The sequence below is a fragment of the Filicampus tigris genome, chromosome 15 (assembly GCF_054856515.1).
Source record: "Filicampus tigris isolate MCC_2025a chromosome 15, RoL_Ftig_1.0, whole genome shotgun sequence".
Lineage (NCBI taxonomy): Eukaryota > Metazoa > Chordata > Actinopteri > Syngnathiformes > Syngnathidae > Filicampus > Filicampus tigris.
In genome coordinates, this window is record NC_141231.1 from 8,976,312 (window position 1) to 8,996,227 (window position 19,916).

Here is a 19,916-nt window from a genome sequence, read left to right on the forward strand (position 1 = left end):
TTATGCAGGCCTACTAGTTGGCCCACTGCATTCTGATTAATATTGCATTTGTAGACTATGAGTTAAGCAGCAAAATCCACCACTTTTTAGCCATCTCAGGTGGTGGCCATTTTGTCACTTCTGTCGACAGAAAATGACATCACAACTACTCAGGGCTCAGGTAACGACCAATCACGGCTAACTTTAGAAAACGGGTCAGCTGTGATTGGTCGTTACCTGAGCAGTTGTGATGTCACTTTCAGTCGACAGAAGTGACAAAATGGCCGCCCCCGGAGATGGCTCGAATAGGGTGGATTAACTCTCCACAAACACAATATTTATCAGAATGCCTTGTTTCAACTAGTGGCCTTGCATAGAACATATTTTTGAATAAAATATATTTGGGTTGACTTTTTAATTTAACACATGACTCGAGACTACCAGAAATTAAATCAAGACCATGCTTGGGGCATGTTAAAAAAAACATGACTTGACATGATTAACATGATAAACTTGTTGAAATTGAAACGGTATTTCAGATTTCAGTGTGCACATGTAAATGACAGACTGGGATATTGGATCGTGCAATAATGCAGATTTTCCTGTAGATGGTGCCATCTTTTCTTTTTTTCCCCCTTCCTACTTTGTACTTTGGAAAGCAGTCACATTTGGCTTAATTTCCATTTCCATCTCATATTTATGGACTTTGGGAAACCTAATCTACTCCTACGTGTTTATAGATATTGTGAATGTGCTGTAATTGAATTTTGTTTACAAACTACAACATTTTTGACAACTCTGGAGGCAGCTTCATGTAAATACATATTTTGGGCTGGGAAATGTATTAAAAGAAATGTGTTTTTACACTCAGACACTCAGACAGTAGCAGGAATGCGATTTGATTTCCTGTTGCATTATGGGAAATGTAGGATCACTAGTATTCAGCAAACAAATGAATGAATGCCAGACCAGAATAGACCGGCTGTCCATTTGGACCTCAAGGATAGTCTGTGAAGCATTCAAGAACATTCTCCAACTCGCAGAACTTATCAGTACATCATAAATTACTACAGACGTGCAAGCGCACAACTTTATCACTGAGCAGACATTGGGCAAATGAGATCTCCCACCACATTCCTCCACTCGTTAGAGAAACAGAGTCAATGGAATTTTCTTTTATAAATCTATAAATCTGCATGACAGTGTGAGTTCAAGTACTGTATATGTAAAGTGTGGCGGGCTGCACTTTCACTCCTCCTCCCCCCATGGTTTGAAAAGAGTGCCACGTAGTCCACCAGACTGTGTACGTGCGTGTGTGTGTGTGTCTGTACAAGCAGTGCAGGCCCCTGACACAGTGCTCTCAGAGTAATGGAAACCCAGTATTTATGAAACAGGAGGGAATATTTGAATTATCGGTGTCTGTTAGACAACTTTGAGCTTGGCCTGATTGTATTTCAGTCGGCTTCGTTTTTGTTAAACAAATTAAAAATGGATGGGAAACCCCATTTAAAGGAAATGAAAATGCAAAGATATAGGACAATGGAACCTCTGCTCACCCTGGATTGATCACCAACCAGGATATAGACAAACAATCATTCATACTCACACTCACACCTATGAACATTTTTGTCTTCATTGAACCTAACATGCATGTTTTTAGAATGTTGGAGGAAGCCAGAGCATCCAGGGGAAAAACCCTGACCAAGACAGAAGAAACATTCAAACTCCACACAGGAAGGTGAGATTTGAACCCTGAACAGTAGTATTGTTCGATAGACCTACAAACCAGTTGTCCACCATGCCTATTTATTTATTTTCTTATTTTATTTTTTAACATAATGGTTACATTTGTTATTGAATGACTTTCGGGGAATTCACTTGTGGAGATTCTACTGTAGTTTAGTTCAGTAGTGTTGTGTTATGGGATTACAATGAAGAAAACCATGCATCATTTATGAGATAACATACTTATGAAAGGGCGGATAGTGGAGGAGAACTCCAAAAGTGCACATTTGCTGTACTATCTGGCTTTAAATGGCGTAATGCTCTTTAAAAGTACAATGAATAAAATTGAAAATGTCTGCACACTCGGTTTAGGCAAAATGTCTGCCAGATGTTGACCAAGTGTGGGCATTTTAAATTGATGTTAAATTTAGTTCATGAGAAAATGGAGACCCCTCTCCAGCTTGACTTTAATCTCGTCTAATGCAGTAGGCCCTTTTACCTCCTTTTCCATTGTTCCTTGTTGTTTTTCTTTGAAAAGCCACAATGATCATAACAGATTGGATTTTGTAAGTAACATTGAATAATTCCCTAAAATAGAAATGTGCTTGAAATATGAACAAGATTTCTAGCAGGCTTTTTACCAAACATTTGGTAGATCATTCAAAAAAAGGTCAGTGGCCCTACGCAACAGCCCTGTGGAACACCAGAGGCTATTTTTACTGTTGAAAAAAAAAAAGATCCCCATGTTCTGCCAGTTATAATTCATCTGAGGCATGAATTAATTCAAATTCCTGCAGCTCAATAGAATGGCCAAAAATGTGGACCTGAGGTGGATTCCAGCAACAAAAGAACTTGGCTAATTCCTTACAGATGTGTAAGGGAATGAGAGAAGTGAAAGTTCCGTGAATTATGAGCAAAAAAAATATCAGTGGCTCGTTGCAGCTGGATTGGACTCAGTATGTCTCGCTGAGCCATGTTTTTCACTTTCATGGGATGCATCATCAAATAAATGAAACAATAAAGTGTTTGCTGAAAAGAGAAACACAATCAAGTAGCAGAGCAGTGAAGGTCATTCAAATATTGACTTTACATAGATCTTTTTTTCCCACTGAGTATTTCTCCGGCTTTTCTCCCAATCTGCAACCACGTGTATAATTATGAAGCATAAACTTATATTTATCTTGTGTGTGCGCAGTCCAAGAGGTTCTGCAGGGAGGAAAGCTTTTGTGGAAGCTTCTGTGACTCCATTTGGCTTACATCCAGGACCACTGCTTGCACAAGATGGACCAGCAGCCTTACGTGATGGTAAATGATGATGATGTCTGTCCCGTCTGTTATCTGAGAAGTGTAAGACTGCCTCTGAGTAATTTACCATTCCTAGCTAGCGTTAACCCTTGACAGGGAACTCACTGAAATGCTCCGATTATCTGAGTACAGTGGAACCTCAAGTTAAAGATGAAGTCAACAAAAACAATTCTTTTTCCTGAATATGTTCTATGCAGGCCCACTAGTCGAAACACGGCGTTCTGATTAATATTGCGTTTGTGGAATATGAGAACTCATTTTGATTCTGAAACCCCCCGTGAGCCGTCACCTTATCGTGGTGGAGGGGTTTGCGCGCCCCAATGATCCTAGGAGCTACGTTGTCTGGGGCTTTATGCCCCTGGTAGGGTCACCCATGGCAAACAGGTCCTAGGTGAGGGACCAGACTAAGCACGGCTCAAAATGACCCCTTATGATGAGAAAAATTAATGGACCACGTTTTCCCTCGCCCGGACGCGGGTCACCGGGGCCCCCTTCTGGAGCCAGGCCTGGAGGTGGGGCTCGACGGCGAGCGCCTGGTGGCCGGGCCTGCACCCATGGGGCCCGGCCGGGCTCAGCCCGAAAAGGATACGTGGGTCCCCCTTCCCATGGGCTCACCACTGGTGGGAGGGGCCAAAGGGGTCGGGTGCCGTGTGAGCTGGGCGGCGGCGGAAGACGGGGACCTTGGCGGTCCGATCCCCGGCAGCAAAAACTAGCTCTTGGGACATGGAATGTCACCTCTCTGGCAGGGAAGGAGCCTGAGCTGGTGTGTGAGGCTGAGAGGTTCCGATTAGATATAGTCGGGCTCACCTCCACGCACAGCTTGGGTTCTGGTCCCAGTCCTCTCGAGAGGGGTTGGACACTCTTCCACTCTGGAGTTGCCCAGGGTGAGAGGCGCCGAGCAGGTGTGGGCATACTTATTGCCCCCCGGCTTGGCGCCTGTACATTGGGGTTTACCCCGGTGGGCGAGAGGGTAGCCTCCCTCCGCCTGAGGGTGGGGGGACGGGTCCTGACTGTTGTTTGTGCTTATGCACCAAACGGCAGCGCAGAGTACCCATCCTTTTTGGAGTCCTTGGAGGGTGTGCTGGAGGGCGCTCCACCTGGGGACTCCATCGTTCTGCTGGGGGACTTCAATGCTCACGTGGGCAATGACAGTGAGACCTGGAGAGGTGTGATTGGGAGGAACGGCCCCCCCGATCTGAACCCGAGCGGTGTTCGGTTACTGGACTTCTGTGCTCATCACGGATTGTCCATAACGAACACCATGTTCAAGCATAAGGGTGTCCATATGTGCACTTGGCACCAGGATACCCTAGGCCGCAGTTCGATGATCGACTTTGTAGTCGTATCATCAGACTTGCGGCCGCATGTTTTGGACACTCGGGTGAAGAGAGGGGCGGAGCTGTCAACTGATCACCATCTGGTGGTGAGTTGGCTCCGATGGTGGGGGAAGATGCCGGTCCGACCTGGCAGACCCAAACGTATTGTGAGGGTTTGCTGGGAACGTCTGGCAGAATCCCCTGTCAGAAGGAGTTTCAACTCCCACCTCCGGCAGAACTTTTCCCACGTCCCGGGGGAGGCGGGGGACATCGAGTCCGAGTGGACCATGTTTCGTGCCTCCATTGTTGAGGCGGCCGATCGGAGCTGCGGCCGCAAGGTGGTCGGTGCCTGTCGTGGCGGCAATCCCCGAACCCGCTGGTGGACACCAGCGGTAAGGGATGCTGTCCAGCTGAAGAAGGAGTCCTATCGGGCCTTTTTGGCCTGCGGGACCCCGGAGGCAGCTGACGGGTACCGGCAGGCCAAGCGGAATGCGGCTCTGGCGGTTGCTGAGGCAAAAACCCGGGTGTGGGAGGAGTTCGGGGAGGCCATGGAAAATGACTTCCGGACGGCTTCGAGGAAATTCTGGTCCACCATCCGGCGTCTCAGGAGGGGGAAGCAGTGCACCATTAACACTGTTTATAGTGGAGATGGGGTGCTGCTGACCTCAACTCGGGACGTTGTGGGTCGGTGGGGAGAGTACTTCGAAGACCTCCTCAATTCCACCGACACGCCTTCCACTGAGGAAGCAGAGCCTGGAGACTCTGAGGTGGGCTCTCCTATCTCTGGGGTTGAAGTCACCGAGGTAGTCAAAAAGCTCCTCGGTGGCAAAGCCCCAGGGGTGGATGAGATCCGCCCGGAGTTCATAAAGGCTCTGGATGTTGAGGGGCTGTCATGGTTGACACGTCTCTTCAACATCGCGTGGACATCGGGGACAGTGCCTCTGGATTGGCAGACCGGGGTGGTGGTCCCCCTTTTTAAGAAGGGGGACCGGAGGGTGTGCTCCAATTACAGAGGGATCACACTCCTCAGCCTCCCCGGCAAGGTCTATTCAGGGGTGCTGGAGAGGAGGGTCCGTCGGAAGGTCGAATCCCGGATTCAGGAGGAGCAATGTGGTTTTCGTCCTGGCCGTGGAACAGTGGACCAGCTCTACACCCTCAGCAGGGTCCTCGAGGGTGCATGGGAGTTTGCCCAACCGGTCTACATGTGTTTTGTGGACTTGGAGAAGGCATTCGACCGTGTCCCTCGGGGAGTTCTGTGGGGGGTGCTTCGGGAGTACGGGGTACCGAGCCCCCTGATAAGGGCTGTCCGGTCCCTGTACCACCGATGCCAGAGTTTGGTCCGAATTGCCGGCAGTAAGTCGGATTCGTTTCCTGTGGGCGTTGGACTCCGCCAAGGCTGCCCTTTGTCACCGATTCTGTTCATAACCTTTATGGACAGAATTTCTAGGCGCAGCCGAGGTGTCGAGGGGGTCCGGTTTGGTGGCCTCAGTATTGCATCTCTGCTTTTTGCAGATGATGTAGTACTGTTGGCTTCTTCAAGCCGCGATCTCCAACTCTCGCTGGAGCGGTTCGCAGCCGAGTGTGAAACGGTCGGAATGAAGATCAGCACCTCCAAATCTGAGACCATGGTCCTCAGTCGGAAAAGGGTGGCGTGCCCTCTCCAGGTCGGGGATGAGATTCTGCCCCAAGTGGAGGAGTTCAAGTATCTTGGGGTCTTGTTCACGAGTGAGGGTAAGATGGAACGGGAGATCGACAGGCGGATCGGTGCAGCGTCTGCTGTGATGCGGACCCTGTATCGGTCTGTCGTGGTGAAGAAGGAGCTTAGCCGAAAGGCGAAGCTCTCAATTTACCGGTCGATCTACGTTCCTACTCTCACCTATGGTCATGAGCTGTGGGTCATGACCGAAAGAACAAGATCTCGGGTACAAGCGGCCGAAATGGGTTTCCTTCGCAGGGTGTCCGGGCTCTCCCTTAGAGATAGGGTGAGAAGTTCGGCCATCCGGGAGGGACTCAGAGTCGAGCCGCTGCTCCTCCGCGTCGAGAGGAGCCAGTTGAGGTGGCTCGGGCATCTGATTAGGATGCCTCCTGGACGCCTCCCTGGTGAGGTGTTCCGGGCATGTCCCACCGGCAGGAGACCCCGAGGACGACCCAGAACACGCTGGAGAGACTATGTCTCCCGGCTTGCCTGGGAACGCCTTGGGATCCTTCCGGAAGAGCTGGAGGATGTTGCTGGGGAGAGGGAAGTCTGGGCTTCCCTGCTGAAGCTGCTGCCTCCGCGACCCGACTTCGGATAAGCGGGAGATAATGGATGGATGGATGGATGGAATATGAGAAACACACCCGTTTTTAGCTAGCCCAGGGGGCGGCCATTTTGTCAGGTTCGTAACTTGTCCCACTCAAAATGACTTTTTATTTTGGTAGCATTTTCCATTGTAAAAATACAGTTACGGTATGTTAAAGTTGGAATTTGCAGTTTTAAAACCACTCACAAGATTTTAATGTAGCCTGACTTCACTAATCTGTTCACCCCCTCTGATTTTTGACAAAAGCTACGCCCTTCACTAACATGGACAAGATCAGTTCTTAAACATGGTCATTCATAATGGCATGGAATTATAAAAGTCTGTAGTCATTATAAACAGTCACAATGCTTTTCCAGCTTTAACAAAATAGCAGCACCAATGAAACTAAGCTAGCATTAGCACTGTAAACAAGCCAGCATTAGCAATTACGTTGGTAGCATGACTTAATCCTAATGAGTGTTACGATAACACTATGGGCTCTATTTTTGTGACAGGCACAAATCCGGCATGGCGTGCTGTCTTAATCGTGCAGAAGCAGGTTAGACCAGATGTTGGAAATTTTGCAGATGCTCACAAGCCACCGCAATTAAAAAATGGTGGCTTGCGCCGTTGTGTTTGCAAACACAGCCAACTCCATTCACTGCCAATTAAAGCGGCTCCTCTCGTTCTCTTTAAACGTGGCACACTCTCATCTTGCATGGAGACATCGCTGTGCGCAAAAGGATGCAGATATCTGTCACCAGAACATTGTCACGTTTCTTGACCAGTGTAGCAACAGACAACGTCAGTGGGTACCCTTATAATATACAAAATGAGTTCAAGATCACCGCTGGTGATTTAGATATGTCCGCGGACGGACCTCATGTATCAGTACCAGTACTGTATCTGGTGGGATGAATTGAATTTGGGTTGACTTCCGCTTTAATAAATAAATAGTTTTTTGAAAAGAATGATAATAATAATAACAATAATAATAATAATAATAATAATAATAATAATAATATTAATGCATTCAATAAATGATTGCTACAATGATTAAGAGGGTTTATTGCCCTCTGTTTTCATATTTATATTTTTGCACATGTGCTCAGAATCTGTTTGCCTGTGCCCTAATCAAATTTACCCAGATCGTAAGAGTGTAAAATCATTGCAGTTACAAGCTTCAATGTGGCTGTGTCATACCGCTTTAGACAATGAATAACTGATCACAAACGGTGCAGCCCCCCATGTAGACAAACAGTATAACAGTGCTTACAGTCATATACAGTACTGTATTCTTTATCCTCTGTGAAGAACAATGAAAGGCCAATTGATACTGTCTGTATCTACGTGCGGATTGCGCATTGGTCCATGTGATGTAGATGTTGTTATTCACCACTGTGCACACGGACCCAAAACTATATGGGTCCCACTTAAGTTCTAGGTATGACATGCCCTGCTGCAATATGATTGGCTGCTGCATCCAAGGCAGCCAATACCACTTATTACATTATATACCAATGCGACTCACAAGTTTTACTATGCTGCTGGAGCAGATTAGCCCTGTCAATATTGAACAGGCTTAACATTTTCAATTGACGGCCCGACCATTGTTTTGAGCAGACTGGGGCGGGAAAAAAAATCACTCTTAACAGAGCCCACACCACAGGATAATCCCTCCAGAGAATCTCTAAGGGACATTTGAGAACTGAGCCTTTGCTATCTTTGAACTGCAATTGAGAAAAAAAAATACTCAAATTTGGCCCGATATATCGTTATGTGTGTCCCTCGCTTTTGTCTCACTATTCCAATCCTATGCCATAGTGGTTTATCAATGGTTGCCTGGTAAAATCAGCAAGCAACTGGTTATTGCATGTGTGATTTTTCTCCAGTCATCCTCAAAGGAGAAAAGTAAAAAAAAAAGAAACACCACAGAAGTTTGAAAATTTGGCAGAAAGAATATCGCTCTCAATGCTCCAGGAATCTAGTTTCTAAGATTGCATGGGGACACCACAGTTGACGCAAGCTTGGCGGCCAATAGGAGAGCAGCGAGCGAATACGTTAATAGCTTGCAGGTGTCGTCACGGTCTCAACTCTTCAATCCGCCTTCATCGCTCACTTGTGGCTCAAATCTGACTCTCTCCAGTGATCGCAGCTCGATGGCACCCTATCAAAGCCTTTGCAGCTATGTGCTGACCAGCGACCGCGTGCCAAAAAAGCTACATTTCCTGTGAATGCATGCAACACACAAGCAGAAATGCTTCCGAGACATTTTTGGATGCGTTGGAATCACGTAGCAAGTACATCCTGTTCCAGCATCCGATGAGCAATTAAGTTAAAAACTACTGACCGTTGGCAGGCATGGAGTCGAGCTGGTGGCCGCACAGTTGCCAGTACGTTTGAGGACAGGAAGGATGCATGTGGGGTCAAAATGTCATTACTGCAGCTGTAGTTTGCGGTGAATCCAATTGCTGTTGATTTGTGAGGGGATGCACGAAACCAAACTCGCAATAGCTGAGCCGAAAGTCAGCCTGCGGTGGCTTGTATAGATTCTTTTTTCCTATACAAAGGAAAATTAAAGGCTTTAATGTTTCCCAAACTGAGCATTATAGCTCTGGCGTTAACAGCTGAGACTGTGATTTTATAGGATTTTAGCAAAGCCGTTTTAAATTTAATGTGGCCACCCTGCCAGCAGAACTCAGTAATGCAAAGTCCAGTTTAGAAGATGTTGTCAAGTCTTCAAACATAATATATAGCAAGTTTTATATGGCAATTGAACCCCAGATATTTGATCACTTGTCAACTACGATTAAATAAAAATACAGTTGAACCTCAATTTATTTGGTTTGGCCGATTATTTGGGGGGAGAGGTTGTCTGTTAGAGTCGATTGTCCATTTCATCAGAGTACTTTTTCCGTGGCCTAAAAACATCCAGTACATTGCAAAATTATTATTTGGTACTTTTTTTTTTGTACACCAAAGATGAGGGCTTTACAAAAAAGCAACGGTGTACTAAATAGCATGTGTGAGAGATGTGTACACTACTTGCTCAAGTAAAAACAACAGACATAAATATGCCTATACAACACTCTTATTTTGAGCCTTGTGCCCGTGGCGATGCTAAACATACATGTGCATGGACATCACCGAACCCAATTACATTCGAAGGGACTCCCCCAAACTAACATGGCCGCCGCGTATATCCATGTATTGCATTCGATGGGAAATCCGCCCCTGCTAACATGGCCGCCATCTCGTTGTGTTTCTTGGCCCGCTCTAGTCTACTGTAAGTCTGTTTGTTAACCTGTTTCCGCCTACAAGGTACTCAAAGCGCTTTAACACTGACCCCTCATTCACCTACTGACGCAGCATCAGGGGCCACTGGGGGTTCAGTATCTTGCTCAAGGACACAAGAAGGTCAAAACCGCCGGGGATCGAACCCACAACCTTTGGCTTGGGACACAACCACTGTACCGCCTGAGCTATGCCACGCCTTCGTCTATGACGAGCGCAGTGAATCCAGGAAACATATAATCAGTCTTTGTCAACACAAAGCGGCACGGCCAATTGTGTTCAATTATGGAACAAACAGATTTAAATGATGACTTTAGAAGTGGCGTTTTGAGTGGACGGAATCCGGGATCTGTTGGTTCTGCGTCCATTAAATTAAGATTCCACTGTAGTTATAGAGTATGACAGCATAAGTGATTGTTGATTTTCATTTTTCATACTGCTTTAATGGGACTAATATTTATGTTGAATAACAATTGCTTTAAAAAAGGCATCCTAAAATACATGAACATGGAAAAATAAAATACAACACTAACCTCAAGCTCCCTTTTTCATGACAAATCCACAAAATGGTCATTTAACTAACTTTGGCGCAATGCTTTTGCCATTTGCCATGTTATATGGCGTTGGCAAAAAGTTTGGCAATTTAGCATCAAACTGCTGTCTTGGATTCTTGTTTCCAATTGCAATTTATTTGGGCAAATTCCCTTGGAGAAGTTGGTCAAAGTACAAGCCCTGGAATTCACCTAAATTGGCTGAAATGACTGACTTCCTCTCAATTCCAGGCATCATTAAAAAAAAAATACTAATGAAATTTGAAGAGAGAAGAATTTGTTGAGTTGTTTTTACTTAAATATATTTAAATTGGGATACAATACAAGGGACGATTGGTTCTATAACCTCTTATTTCTTTCTTATGAAATGCCAACAACAAAATGTAAAATATTTTGTTGAATTGCCCAACTTACATTTTAATTGAAGTTTGGTACCTTAAAATTTTGAGTTCACCCTTTTTGCTTTTTTTATTCTTTTTACAGTGTAACTGCCCTATGACCAAGTCCAGGGTATACCCCTCGCCCACATTCAGCTGGGAAACATTCCAGCTTGCGCACGACCCTAATGAGGACCAGCACAATAGAACATGGATGCATTATTAGTTGTGCCTTGAAGCAATTGACAAAAGTGGAGTTTAAAACCAACTCTAAAAGACTATTATGGAGACTTGCCGAGAAACTCCAAGTCTGATTGGAACAAATAAGCACGGAACTCCCAACATCATTGCGGAGCACATACAGTACATATCAAAGTGTAGTGGAACAATAATCCTTATTGGTTCACTGCACCACTTGGTCCCAATGCAAGTTGACTTTAACATCAAAAAGTGAATTAAAATTCATTGATATGTAATTTTTTTTTTTTTTTTCAATAAAAGTAAGATGCATCCAGAGGCGTGTGTGTGTTTGGGTCTATAGCGGCAGGCAGCATCCACATTTCTAACCCATTTCTTCAGATCTCGTTTTAACGTCCCATTGACTTCTGCAGAGGCTGACAAAAATATCAAGCATATTTTGACCAAGAGTATAAAGTACAGATATGGTCAAGTAGGACAGCAATATACTTACAATAGACCTAATTTACTACAGTTTTTCAAGTTATGAGAATTGACTTGGCCAGTTTATTTTGCTTTTTGCAAGCCAAAATTTGTGACATGAAATGTGCTGACTGTTCTATTAAATCCTAATAGTATGCTTTGAAGTTCAAAAATGACAAAGAAAAGACTAAGTCAAAGACACTTAATTGACCAAGCAGGGTCAGACAGACGTCACGTATTCAGTTGTTATATGACTACTAGTAACAGACTTGTGTAATCATCCCATAATGCCAACTCACAACTCCGCCTCCTCCTCATCTCTAAGTGCATGTGCAGGCTGCAGGAGTGGAGAGATGTGACTTTCACACTTTCCCTTGCCTAGTGTGTGCTCTCCGCGTCAGCTTTGCAATTGACATGGTGGATTTGTAAATTAAAACTAAGACAAGTGCCAGGGTCGAGAGTGAGTCCAACATGGGATTACGCATTGGCACGCCGCTTTTCGCATTCGTGTGCGTCTATTTATTAGTCTTGACCCTTCGCGGTGCGCGTTGCCAGAGGCACCCGGCACCCCCCCAAGGGAATAACCCTGGAGCCGCTCCTAGGCAGACACTGCAGTGGTCTCACAATGGCAACATTTTCAGCATTTTAAGCCACGGTGCCGAGTACCAGCCGGCCAGGCGTCGCGGCGCGCCGCAGCAGCAAGTGCAGCAGAAACCGATCACCATCGTCAGCGACGCCAAGCAGCGGGCGCCGGACACCCCGCAGCAGCCCGCCGCTGCCCGCTCGGGTTCCGAGGCGCTCCCGCCCGCGCTCCAGCGGCTGGTGAGAGGCAGGGAGCACCGCCGGGTCCAGGTCCCGGTGCAGGACCACCCGAGCGAGCGGAGCAACGACACCAAGTTGACCGTGAGCCCACCTCAGCCCAGGAGGGAGGACGCGATGGTCGCCGACGACCCCTACGACCGGTCCAAGTCCTACGATATGGATCACGACAACCCCTATTACAATTACTACGACGTGTACGAGAGGCCCGGGTCCAGATCATCCAGACCGGGATATGGCACAAGGTACCATCAGTACGGTAAGAGTGAGGGCTCGGTTCCGGACACCATCGAGACATGAATACATGTTCAGCTCAGCGACCACTTTATTATGTACACCTACATGATCCAGTAACCTCCGGTATATATATATTTTTAAAAAAACATTTTTAAAAAGTTTATTGTTGAATGTGTTTGTGTGTGTGTCGCGCTCGTGTGTGTGTGTACGTGTCTGTATGTCTGTTTCTAATATTTTGACCTTTTCCTACCTCGTAGTGCAGGCAAAATGTCAACAATACATTATTCTGCAGATATCAGTTATGGTATAGCAGCATTAACATTTGCACAATCTAATAAAACAACAATTCAACTAAATACATTTCATTAGGGAATAACACATAAAAATATAACGTGTTGAATACTACAAATGAAAAAAAGAAATATTAATATAAAAAATAAATGTCATTTAAAAATGATTTTTAAAATAAAATTACAGTAAAATAAATAAAAGGCAATAATAAATATGAATATTGTATGTATTCATGTAACAGTTCAAATCATAGTAATGTATGAGAAAACGAATGTTAGTAAAATTATATACAATAAATATGCAATAATTACATTTTTAAAAATAATAAAACTCACATCAAAACACGATTAATTAATTAAACCAACATGGAATTATAATGATATTGAATATTATGAAATAAATAATACTAAAGAAAATACTAAAATACAACGTTGTATCACAAATGTCTGCCATAACAAAGATAACAAGAATGCGAGAACGCAGATCTCTGCCAAGGTTCAACGCCTGCGTCCAGTAGGTGGCGGTAATGTCCTACTTGTACTGCAGACTGGAATTTAATGATTAAAAACTTTCATATTACGGCGGTTAAATTACTAGAAAGAGCGCTCACTACAATCACAATGGTGTACATATTATAACATTGGATCGTAATGTATTTTTTGTAAAGTCAGTTCTTGTATTAGAGCTCATAAATGTTGGCGTTGGTAAGTTACATCATGTCCCGTACTGTATCTTTTAAAATGCATTTCAATTTAAATCATAATGTCTTTGTTGCAGGTCTTCCAGACCTGGTGCTTGACCCATACTACATTCAGACTGCTGCTTATGTGCAGAGCACCCCCATGTACAACCTCAGATGCGCAGCTGAGGAGAACTGTTTGTCAAGGTAGGCTGTTAACTTTTTCAGCCATGGGCGGTTTTGAAATAAAACAAAACAACATAGCAGTTAGTGTGATTCAGAGTCAGAGCCGTGACTTTAAAGTGCTTGTGGCTAAGCTCTGCCCCTGCGAGTCTGTGAGAGGAGGAAAAACGAGCCAACTCCTGCCAATGACCGGCCTGTAGGGATGGATCGGAGTAAATGTAATCATAGTTTGCCTGAAGAAAAGAAGTCGGAATGGTAAACACATCAGTGAACTCAAACAACCATGTGCCTGCGTGCTATTATTTTCCACCCGCCATTTAAGCTCAGGCTGTTTTCCCTCAGAGGCTACACCTCTGGTTAGGACATCAATGTTGGAAAAAAACAAATATTCTCTCTTCTTGGCAGCTCGTCCTACTCGGCCCGAGACTATGACACCCGAATGCTGCTGCGCTTCCCCCAAAGAGTCAAGAACCAGGGCACCGCTGACTTCCGGCCCAGCAGGCCACGCTACGCCTGGGAATGGCACAGTTGTCATCAGTGGGTAGACACACATTATAGTGGCTCATCACCCCAATGAGTACAGGATCTGGTTCTTTGGGTCTAGAGGTACTTAGGGGCAGGATGAGGAAGTACTCTTTGCCCTGTCTTTATTTTATACTACCTTAAAAAGTTTGGGGTTATTTCAAAATATTGTTACTTTTGGATGTTCTCAAACTTAGTACCACCTAAAAAATACTTAGTTCTCCAAGTTTCATCATCATGGCCCACATTAAAATATCATAGGGCAATTCTGAATTCTGCTGCTAAAGTAATATTCCACAAATGCAATATAAATCAAAATGCCCTGTTTAGACTAGTGGGAGTGCATACAACATTTTGTAAAAAAACATTTGGAGTTTACTTCGCCGGTAACACTGCGTTTGAATATGAGCAGATAAAAAAAAATGTAATGATTTCATTAAAATGTATTGCACACAAAAGTTAAATGAAAATTGTTCCAAAATATATATATTTTTTAAAGAAAAACAGTTCTTAAACAAAAAGTTCAATACAACTGAGCTGTACTTAGGTAGCAGTTATTTTGCATAACACTAGAGGGAGCCCTCATACCACACTTTGAGAATCGGTTAGATAGATAGATAGATAGATAGATAGATAGATGGATAGATGGATGGATGGATGGATGGATGGATGGATGGATGGATGGATGGATGGATAGATAGATAGATAGATAGATAGATAGATAGATAGATAGATAGATAGATAGATAGATAGATAGATAGATAGATAGATAGATAGATAGATAGATAGATAGATAGATAGATAGATAGATAGATAGATAGATAGATGGATGGATGGATGGATGGATGGCAATTTTCTGAAAAAAATTAAATGTTCTTTTGGTTGTGAGTTAAGCTTTCTCAATACTCACAAATGATTTGTGTTTGTTCAATGAAGGAGCAGCAAAGTATAAATACATACAATAGAAGGGTAGAAAAATAGATCACATTAAAAATAGCTAAATTAGAGGGTGTGCTACAATAGGGTTATTACTGGCCATCCAGTCAATGTGCAATGTACAGTCTATCGAGTGTGAGACAACGCACACATCAGACAGTAGGACACAGTCTCGTAACGTAACTCGTAACATAACACAACCAACATTTCGGTTTTCAACATCTTGAACCGATTTTTAAAAGTAAGAGACCCCCCACCCTTGACAAGAAAGCATGTGGGCTTACTGCTTTTATGGCGTGTGCTGTGCTCCAGATGACCAACACAGCACACCACACACATAACGACATAATCTCCGACAACTGTGAGTTTCATCCTGTAGTGTACATCAGATATCTGTTGTAGTACCAAAACTGACCTGTGGGAGGAAGCATGGTGTGATACAGGACATTCAGACTGCCAGAAAATACCAAGAAGAAGAAATAGATGACACTAGGCTAGCTGTTATCTTATTTAGTAACTATATTGGTAATCCAACACAAATCCCTTTTCCTTTCACAGTCATAGAGTCCATGGACCAGTTATACACATAAAGATTAACCATTGTAAATATTGAACAGTTCTAACAATATGATAGTCATTTTCCCCGCATATTGGGAAAGAAAAATCACTCTTAACAAACCTCACACCACAGAATAATTGCTTAATCCTTTAGAGAGGACGATAATCTGCTTTTGCTGATTTGACTGATTTAAGGAATGGAAAATGCTCAAATTTGGCACAATTATCAGTCTGTGTGTACCCCACTTTAGATTCACTGCAAAGTTATACTGTGCTGCTTGAACATATTAGCTCTCAAATATACTATGAGAAAATGCACCTTCAAGTTTTGGTGAAATTTGCTAAATTAACACTTAAATATGATAAATATTTGCAGATTAAGGTAAATCCCAATATCCCAATCCACTGACATAGTAGATCATGAATGGATCTTTGGTAAAAACCGGGAAACCAACCACTGATTTTGTGCTTGTAACTATTGAACGGGTTTACCATTAACAATTTTCGGTCCCAACTGTTTTCTGAGCAGCTCGGGAAGGAAAAATCACTTTTGACACAACCTACACCGCAGGATAATCGCTCACGGTAATAAAGAAATCCCAAGGTCAGGCCTTTGCTGACTTTGATCGGAGGGAGGGAAAAATGGCCAAATTCTGCCCCATTGTTACCTTCTCAATCAGAACAAGTCACGGCTTCCTGTAAGCTTTCTTAAGATTGATTGCACAAGGTAATGTGAGCGAACTTCACATGACCTGTTCATTTACGAGACAGACGCAGCCATTGTAAAACTAACAGCCATAATGAGCACTTTTCCCTAATGGAAAATTAACTGGGTTCTCGATTACGCAAAAAAATGACCTCATTCCAAATTTATGTGTGGAGGAGGGAAAAAAGTCATCTGTACAAATCCTCCTAAATGGTGAGCATTTGGCCGCGCTACAAAACACTGCTGATGTAAGCCGTGTTGAATTTTTTGGGGTTCCAAAGTCAGATGATCTCTGCATTGAACAAACCTATGTCAAAGGTACTTTATGCGAGTAGATTTGAATTATGGTCACAACATTATGTCTACCTGTGCAATTAAATTATCTGTCATCCTGTTTGAACTTTTTTGTAATTTTCTTGTGTGATACTTTTTTTTAAACTTTGCTTTAGTTTTAAGTAGTTTCAGTTGTATTTAACTTTTAAAGGGCAAGTCAACACAAACATGTTTTTTTTCCAGAATATATTCTGTGCAGGCCCACTAGTTGAAATACAGCATTTTGATTAATATTGTGTTTGTAGAATATGAGTTAAGCAGCAAAATGCACCCAATTTTTGCCATCTAAGGGGACAGCCATTTTTTCACTTCTGTCGACCGAAGATGACATCGAAGTTGCTCAGGGCTCAGGTAACGACCAATCACGGCTCACTTGTTTTCTGAAGCTGAGCCACGATTGGTCATTGCCTGAGCCCATTTGTGATGTCATTTTCAGTCGACAAAAATGACAAAATGGCAGCCCCCTGAGATGGCTAAAAACGGGTGGATTTCTCATATTCCAAAAAAGCAATATATCAGAATGCCGTGTTTCAACTAGTGGGGCTGCATAGAACATATTTTGGATAAAAATATATTTGGGTTGACTTCCACTTTAAGTACAGTACAATACATTTTGTCGCCTCGCTGTGAAAAACGTAAGTCCAATTATGGATTTTTTGGGGTAATTTTCACATTCACATGCGATGTCTGTAATGCGGAAACCCCATTCAGGTGAACAATAAGAAAAATGAAAAAAATTAACATAAAGTGGTTTTCACAGGACAGTGACGATTTGCATTCGATCTTTAAAAAATATTTCAGTAAATTTTAATGTAAAGTGCAATATTCATTGAATCATTATTTAAGTACACTTTATTTTGAGGGGTGAACATGGTGAGCTACAGGTAAATATTTTTTGAGGTGGACTTCGCAGTAAAAGTTTGAGAATCACTGCATTAGACAGTGCAGGTGTTAAAGAATGTATGTATTGAGAAGAAGTATATAATAAAACGGCGGTGTGGACCCACAGGCACTTTCACAGCATGGACGAGTTCAGTCGTTACGAGCTGCTGGACTCCACCACGCAGCGGTCGGTTGCAGAGGGCCATAAAGTCAGCTTCTGCCTGGAGGACACGTCCTGTGACCACGGCTACTACCGGCGCTACGCGTGTACCTCACACACTCAGGTGCTGATGATAAGCTAATGCAGTGGTGGTCAAAGTGTGGTTTGCTTCGAGCATTTACATCATCGAGAGTACTGAGATATTTGTTGCCATTATGTTGTCATTGTTTGCGTCATTAAATACTTGGTTAGTTGATTTATTGACAATAAAAACGTATTAGTAAAATAATCACTCTCTAAACACGGCATTCTGATTGATTTTGTGTTTGTGGAATACTAAGTTACGTGGTAAAATCCACCCGTTTTTGTCCATCTCAGTGTTGTCACTTGCTGTCTACTGAAAATGACATCAGAGTTGGTCAGTGCTCAGGTAACAACCAATCACCGCTCACCTGTTTTCTGATGAGCCAAGATCGATTGTTACCTGAGCCCTGAGCAACTGTGATGTCATTTTGAGTCGACAGCAAGAGACAAAATGGCCGCCCCCTGAGATGGCTAAAAACGGGTGGATTTTGCTGCTTAACACAAATTCCATAAATGCAATATTAATCAGAATGCAGTGTTTCAACTAGTGAGCTTGCATAACACATATTCTTCTGACAGTTAGAATTGCTTTTAAAGTCATGTAACTAACAGTCATTGTTTATCCAAATCATTCATATTGGTGCTGTCTTCTATCCAGGGTTTGAGTCCAGGATGTTACGACACCTACAATGCAGACATCGACTGCCAGTGGATTGACATCACGGACGTGAAACCGGGCAATTACGTCCTGAAGGTGTGCTGCATGGGAACGTCACCAAAAACGCATTTCTTGGATCCTCATCGTCATTGTTATCTTCTTCGCTTTTTGTCCGCAGGTCAGCGTGAATCCTTTCTATCAGGTGCCAGAGGAAGACTACACCAACAACATCGTGCGTTGTGATGTCCGCTACACGGGCAACTACGCTTACTTGTCCGGTTGCCACATGGCGACGTAAGAACCGATTCGCCATACCTTACCCATGATCCTTTAAGTATCCTTCTAATCATGATTCATTGTTACTTTTCAGGTATTAATGGAAGAGAATCGTTCACGGCATGTCAGCTGTGTGGCTGACATGAGGATGACTGCATATGAACGTATTTAAAACACAAGGAGTCAGTTTAACACAGTTTAAAATGTCGGAGTACTCATAGTTTATATATAGTTTTGAGATAAATAGAAATGATTTTCTTTGCATGCCACTACTCCCTTCAATAATGGTTTTCTTAAGATTTGGATGTTACTTTCCCTTCCTTTCTTTCAGTTTTTCTCCTTTACTTCTGACAGGCTCTTTATTTTATATTCTATTTTTTACTTTGTTCTCTTCTTCCCTGTGAAGTATCGTAATAAAAAACATTAAAATCGTCACAATGACAATTGATTACAAATATTTCAACAACATGCCTTATATTTAAATCACAATGAAAGTGTACCAGATGTTTTATTTTATATCAAAATGTGTTCAATACTAGTCTTATTTGAATAAAAGTTTGTGATAATGTATCATTTGCAAGAAATATCGATTTGAAGTGACTTGACTCACTTTTTCTCTCCAAGTGTGTGCACACGTGTACACGTGTACGCGTGTATGTGTGTGCGTGCGTGCGTGTTGCTGTGTGTGAGGAAATGCTTATTCTGTCTCCATGTGTTGTATGCCATGTAAGCTATAGAAAACTGAATTTTATGACGTTTTATTTTATAAATATAAACCATATTTTCTTCTAATGTGGTACAATATAGTTATTGTAAAATTGTATTGACATTAGATATCCATCCATCATCCATCTACTTTTTATTATAAATGTATCTTATATTCTTGTTCATTGTGGTTCAATATAGTACTGTAACCTCGTATCAACAAATAATAAGGATATCCCTCTCTCTCTCTATCTCTCTCTCTCTCTCTCTCCCTCTCTCTCTCTTTCTCTCTCTCTCTCTCTCTCTCTCTCTCTCTCTCTCTCTCTCTCTCTCTCTCTCTCTCTCTCTCTCTCTCTCTCTCTCTCTCTCTCTCGCCGTTAGAGGGCGCTAACGAAACT

At 43.1% G+C, this 19,916-nt stretch overlaps 1 protein-coding gene across 2 annotated transcripts; it reads left to right on the plus strand.

Annotated features, from left to right (window-relative positions):
• The first annotated feature begins 11,827 nt into the window (after positions 1-11,827).
• loxa (lysyl oxidase a) lies at positions 11,828-19,397 on the plus strand. 2 transcript variants are annotated; one of them, XM_086053406.1, is made up of 7 exons: positions 11,828-12,567; positions 13,614-13,722; positions 14,104-14,235; positions 17,763-17,919; positions 18,538-18,633; positions 18,716-18,831; positions 18,908-19,397. In XM_086053406.1, the coding sequence occupies exons 1-7, from the start codon at positions 11,961-11,963 to the stop codon at positions 18,912-18,914; spliced, it is 1,224 nt and encodes a 407-aa protein (XP_085909532.1). In that variant the 5' UTR covers positions 11,828-11,960; the 3' UTR covers positions 18,915-19,397. The 2 variants fall into 2 exon arrangements, with proteins under 2 accessions (XP_085909532.1, XP_085909533.1); XM_086053407.1 differs by lacking the exon at positions 18,908-19,397 and having other exon boundaries at positions 18,716-18,835.
• The last annotated feature ends 519 nt before the right edge of the window (positions 19,398-19,916 follow it).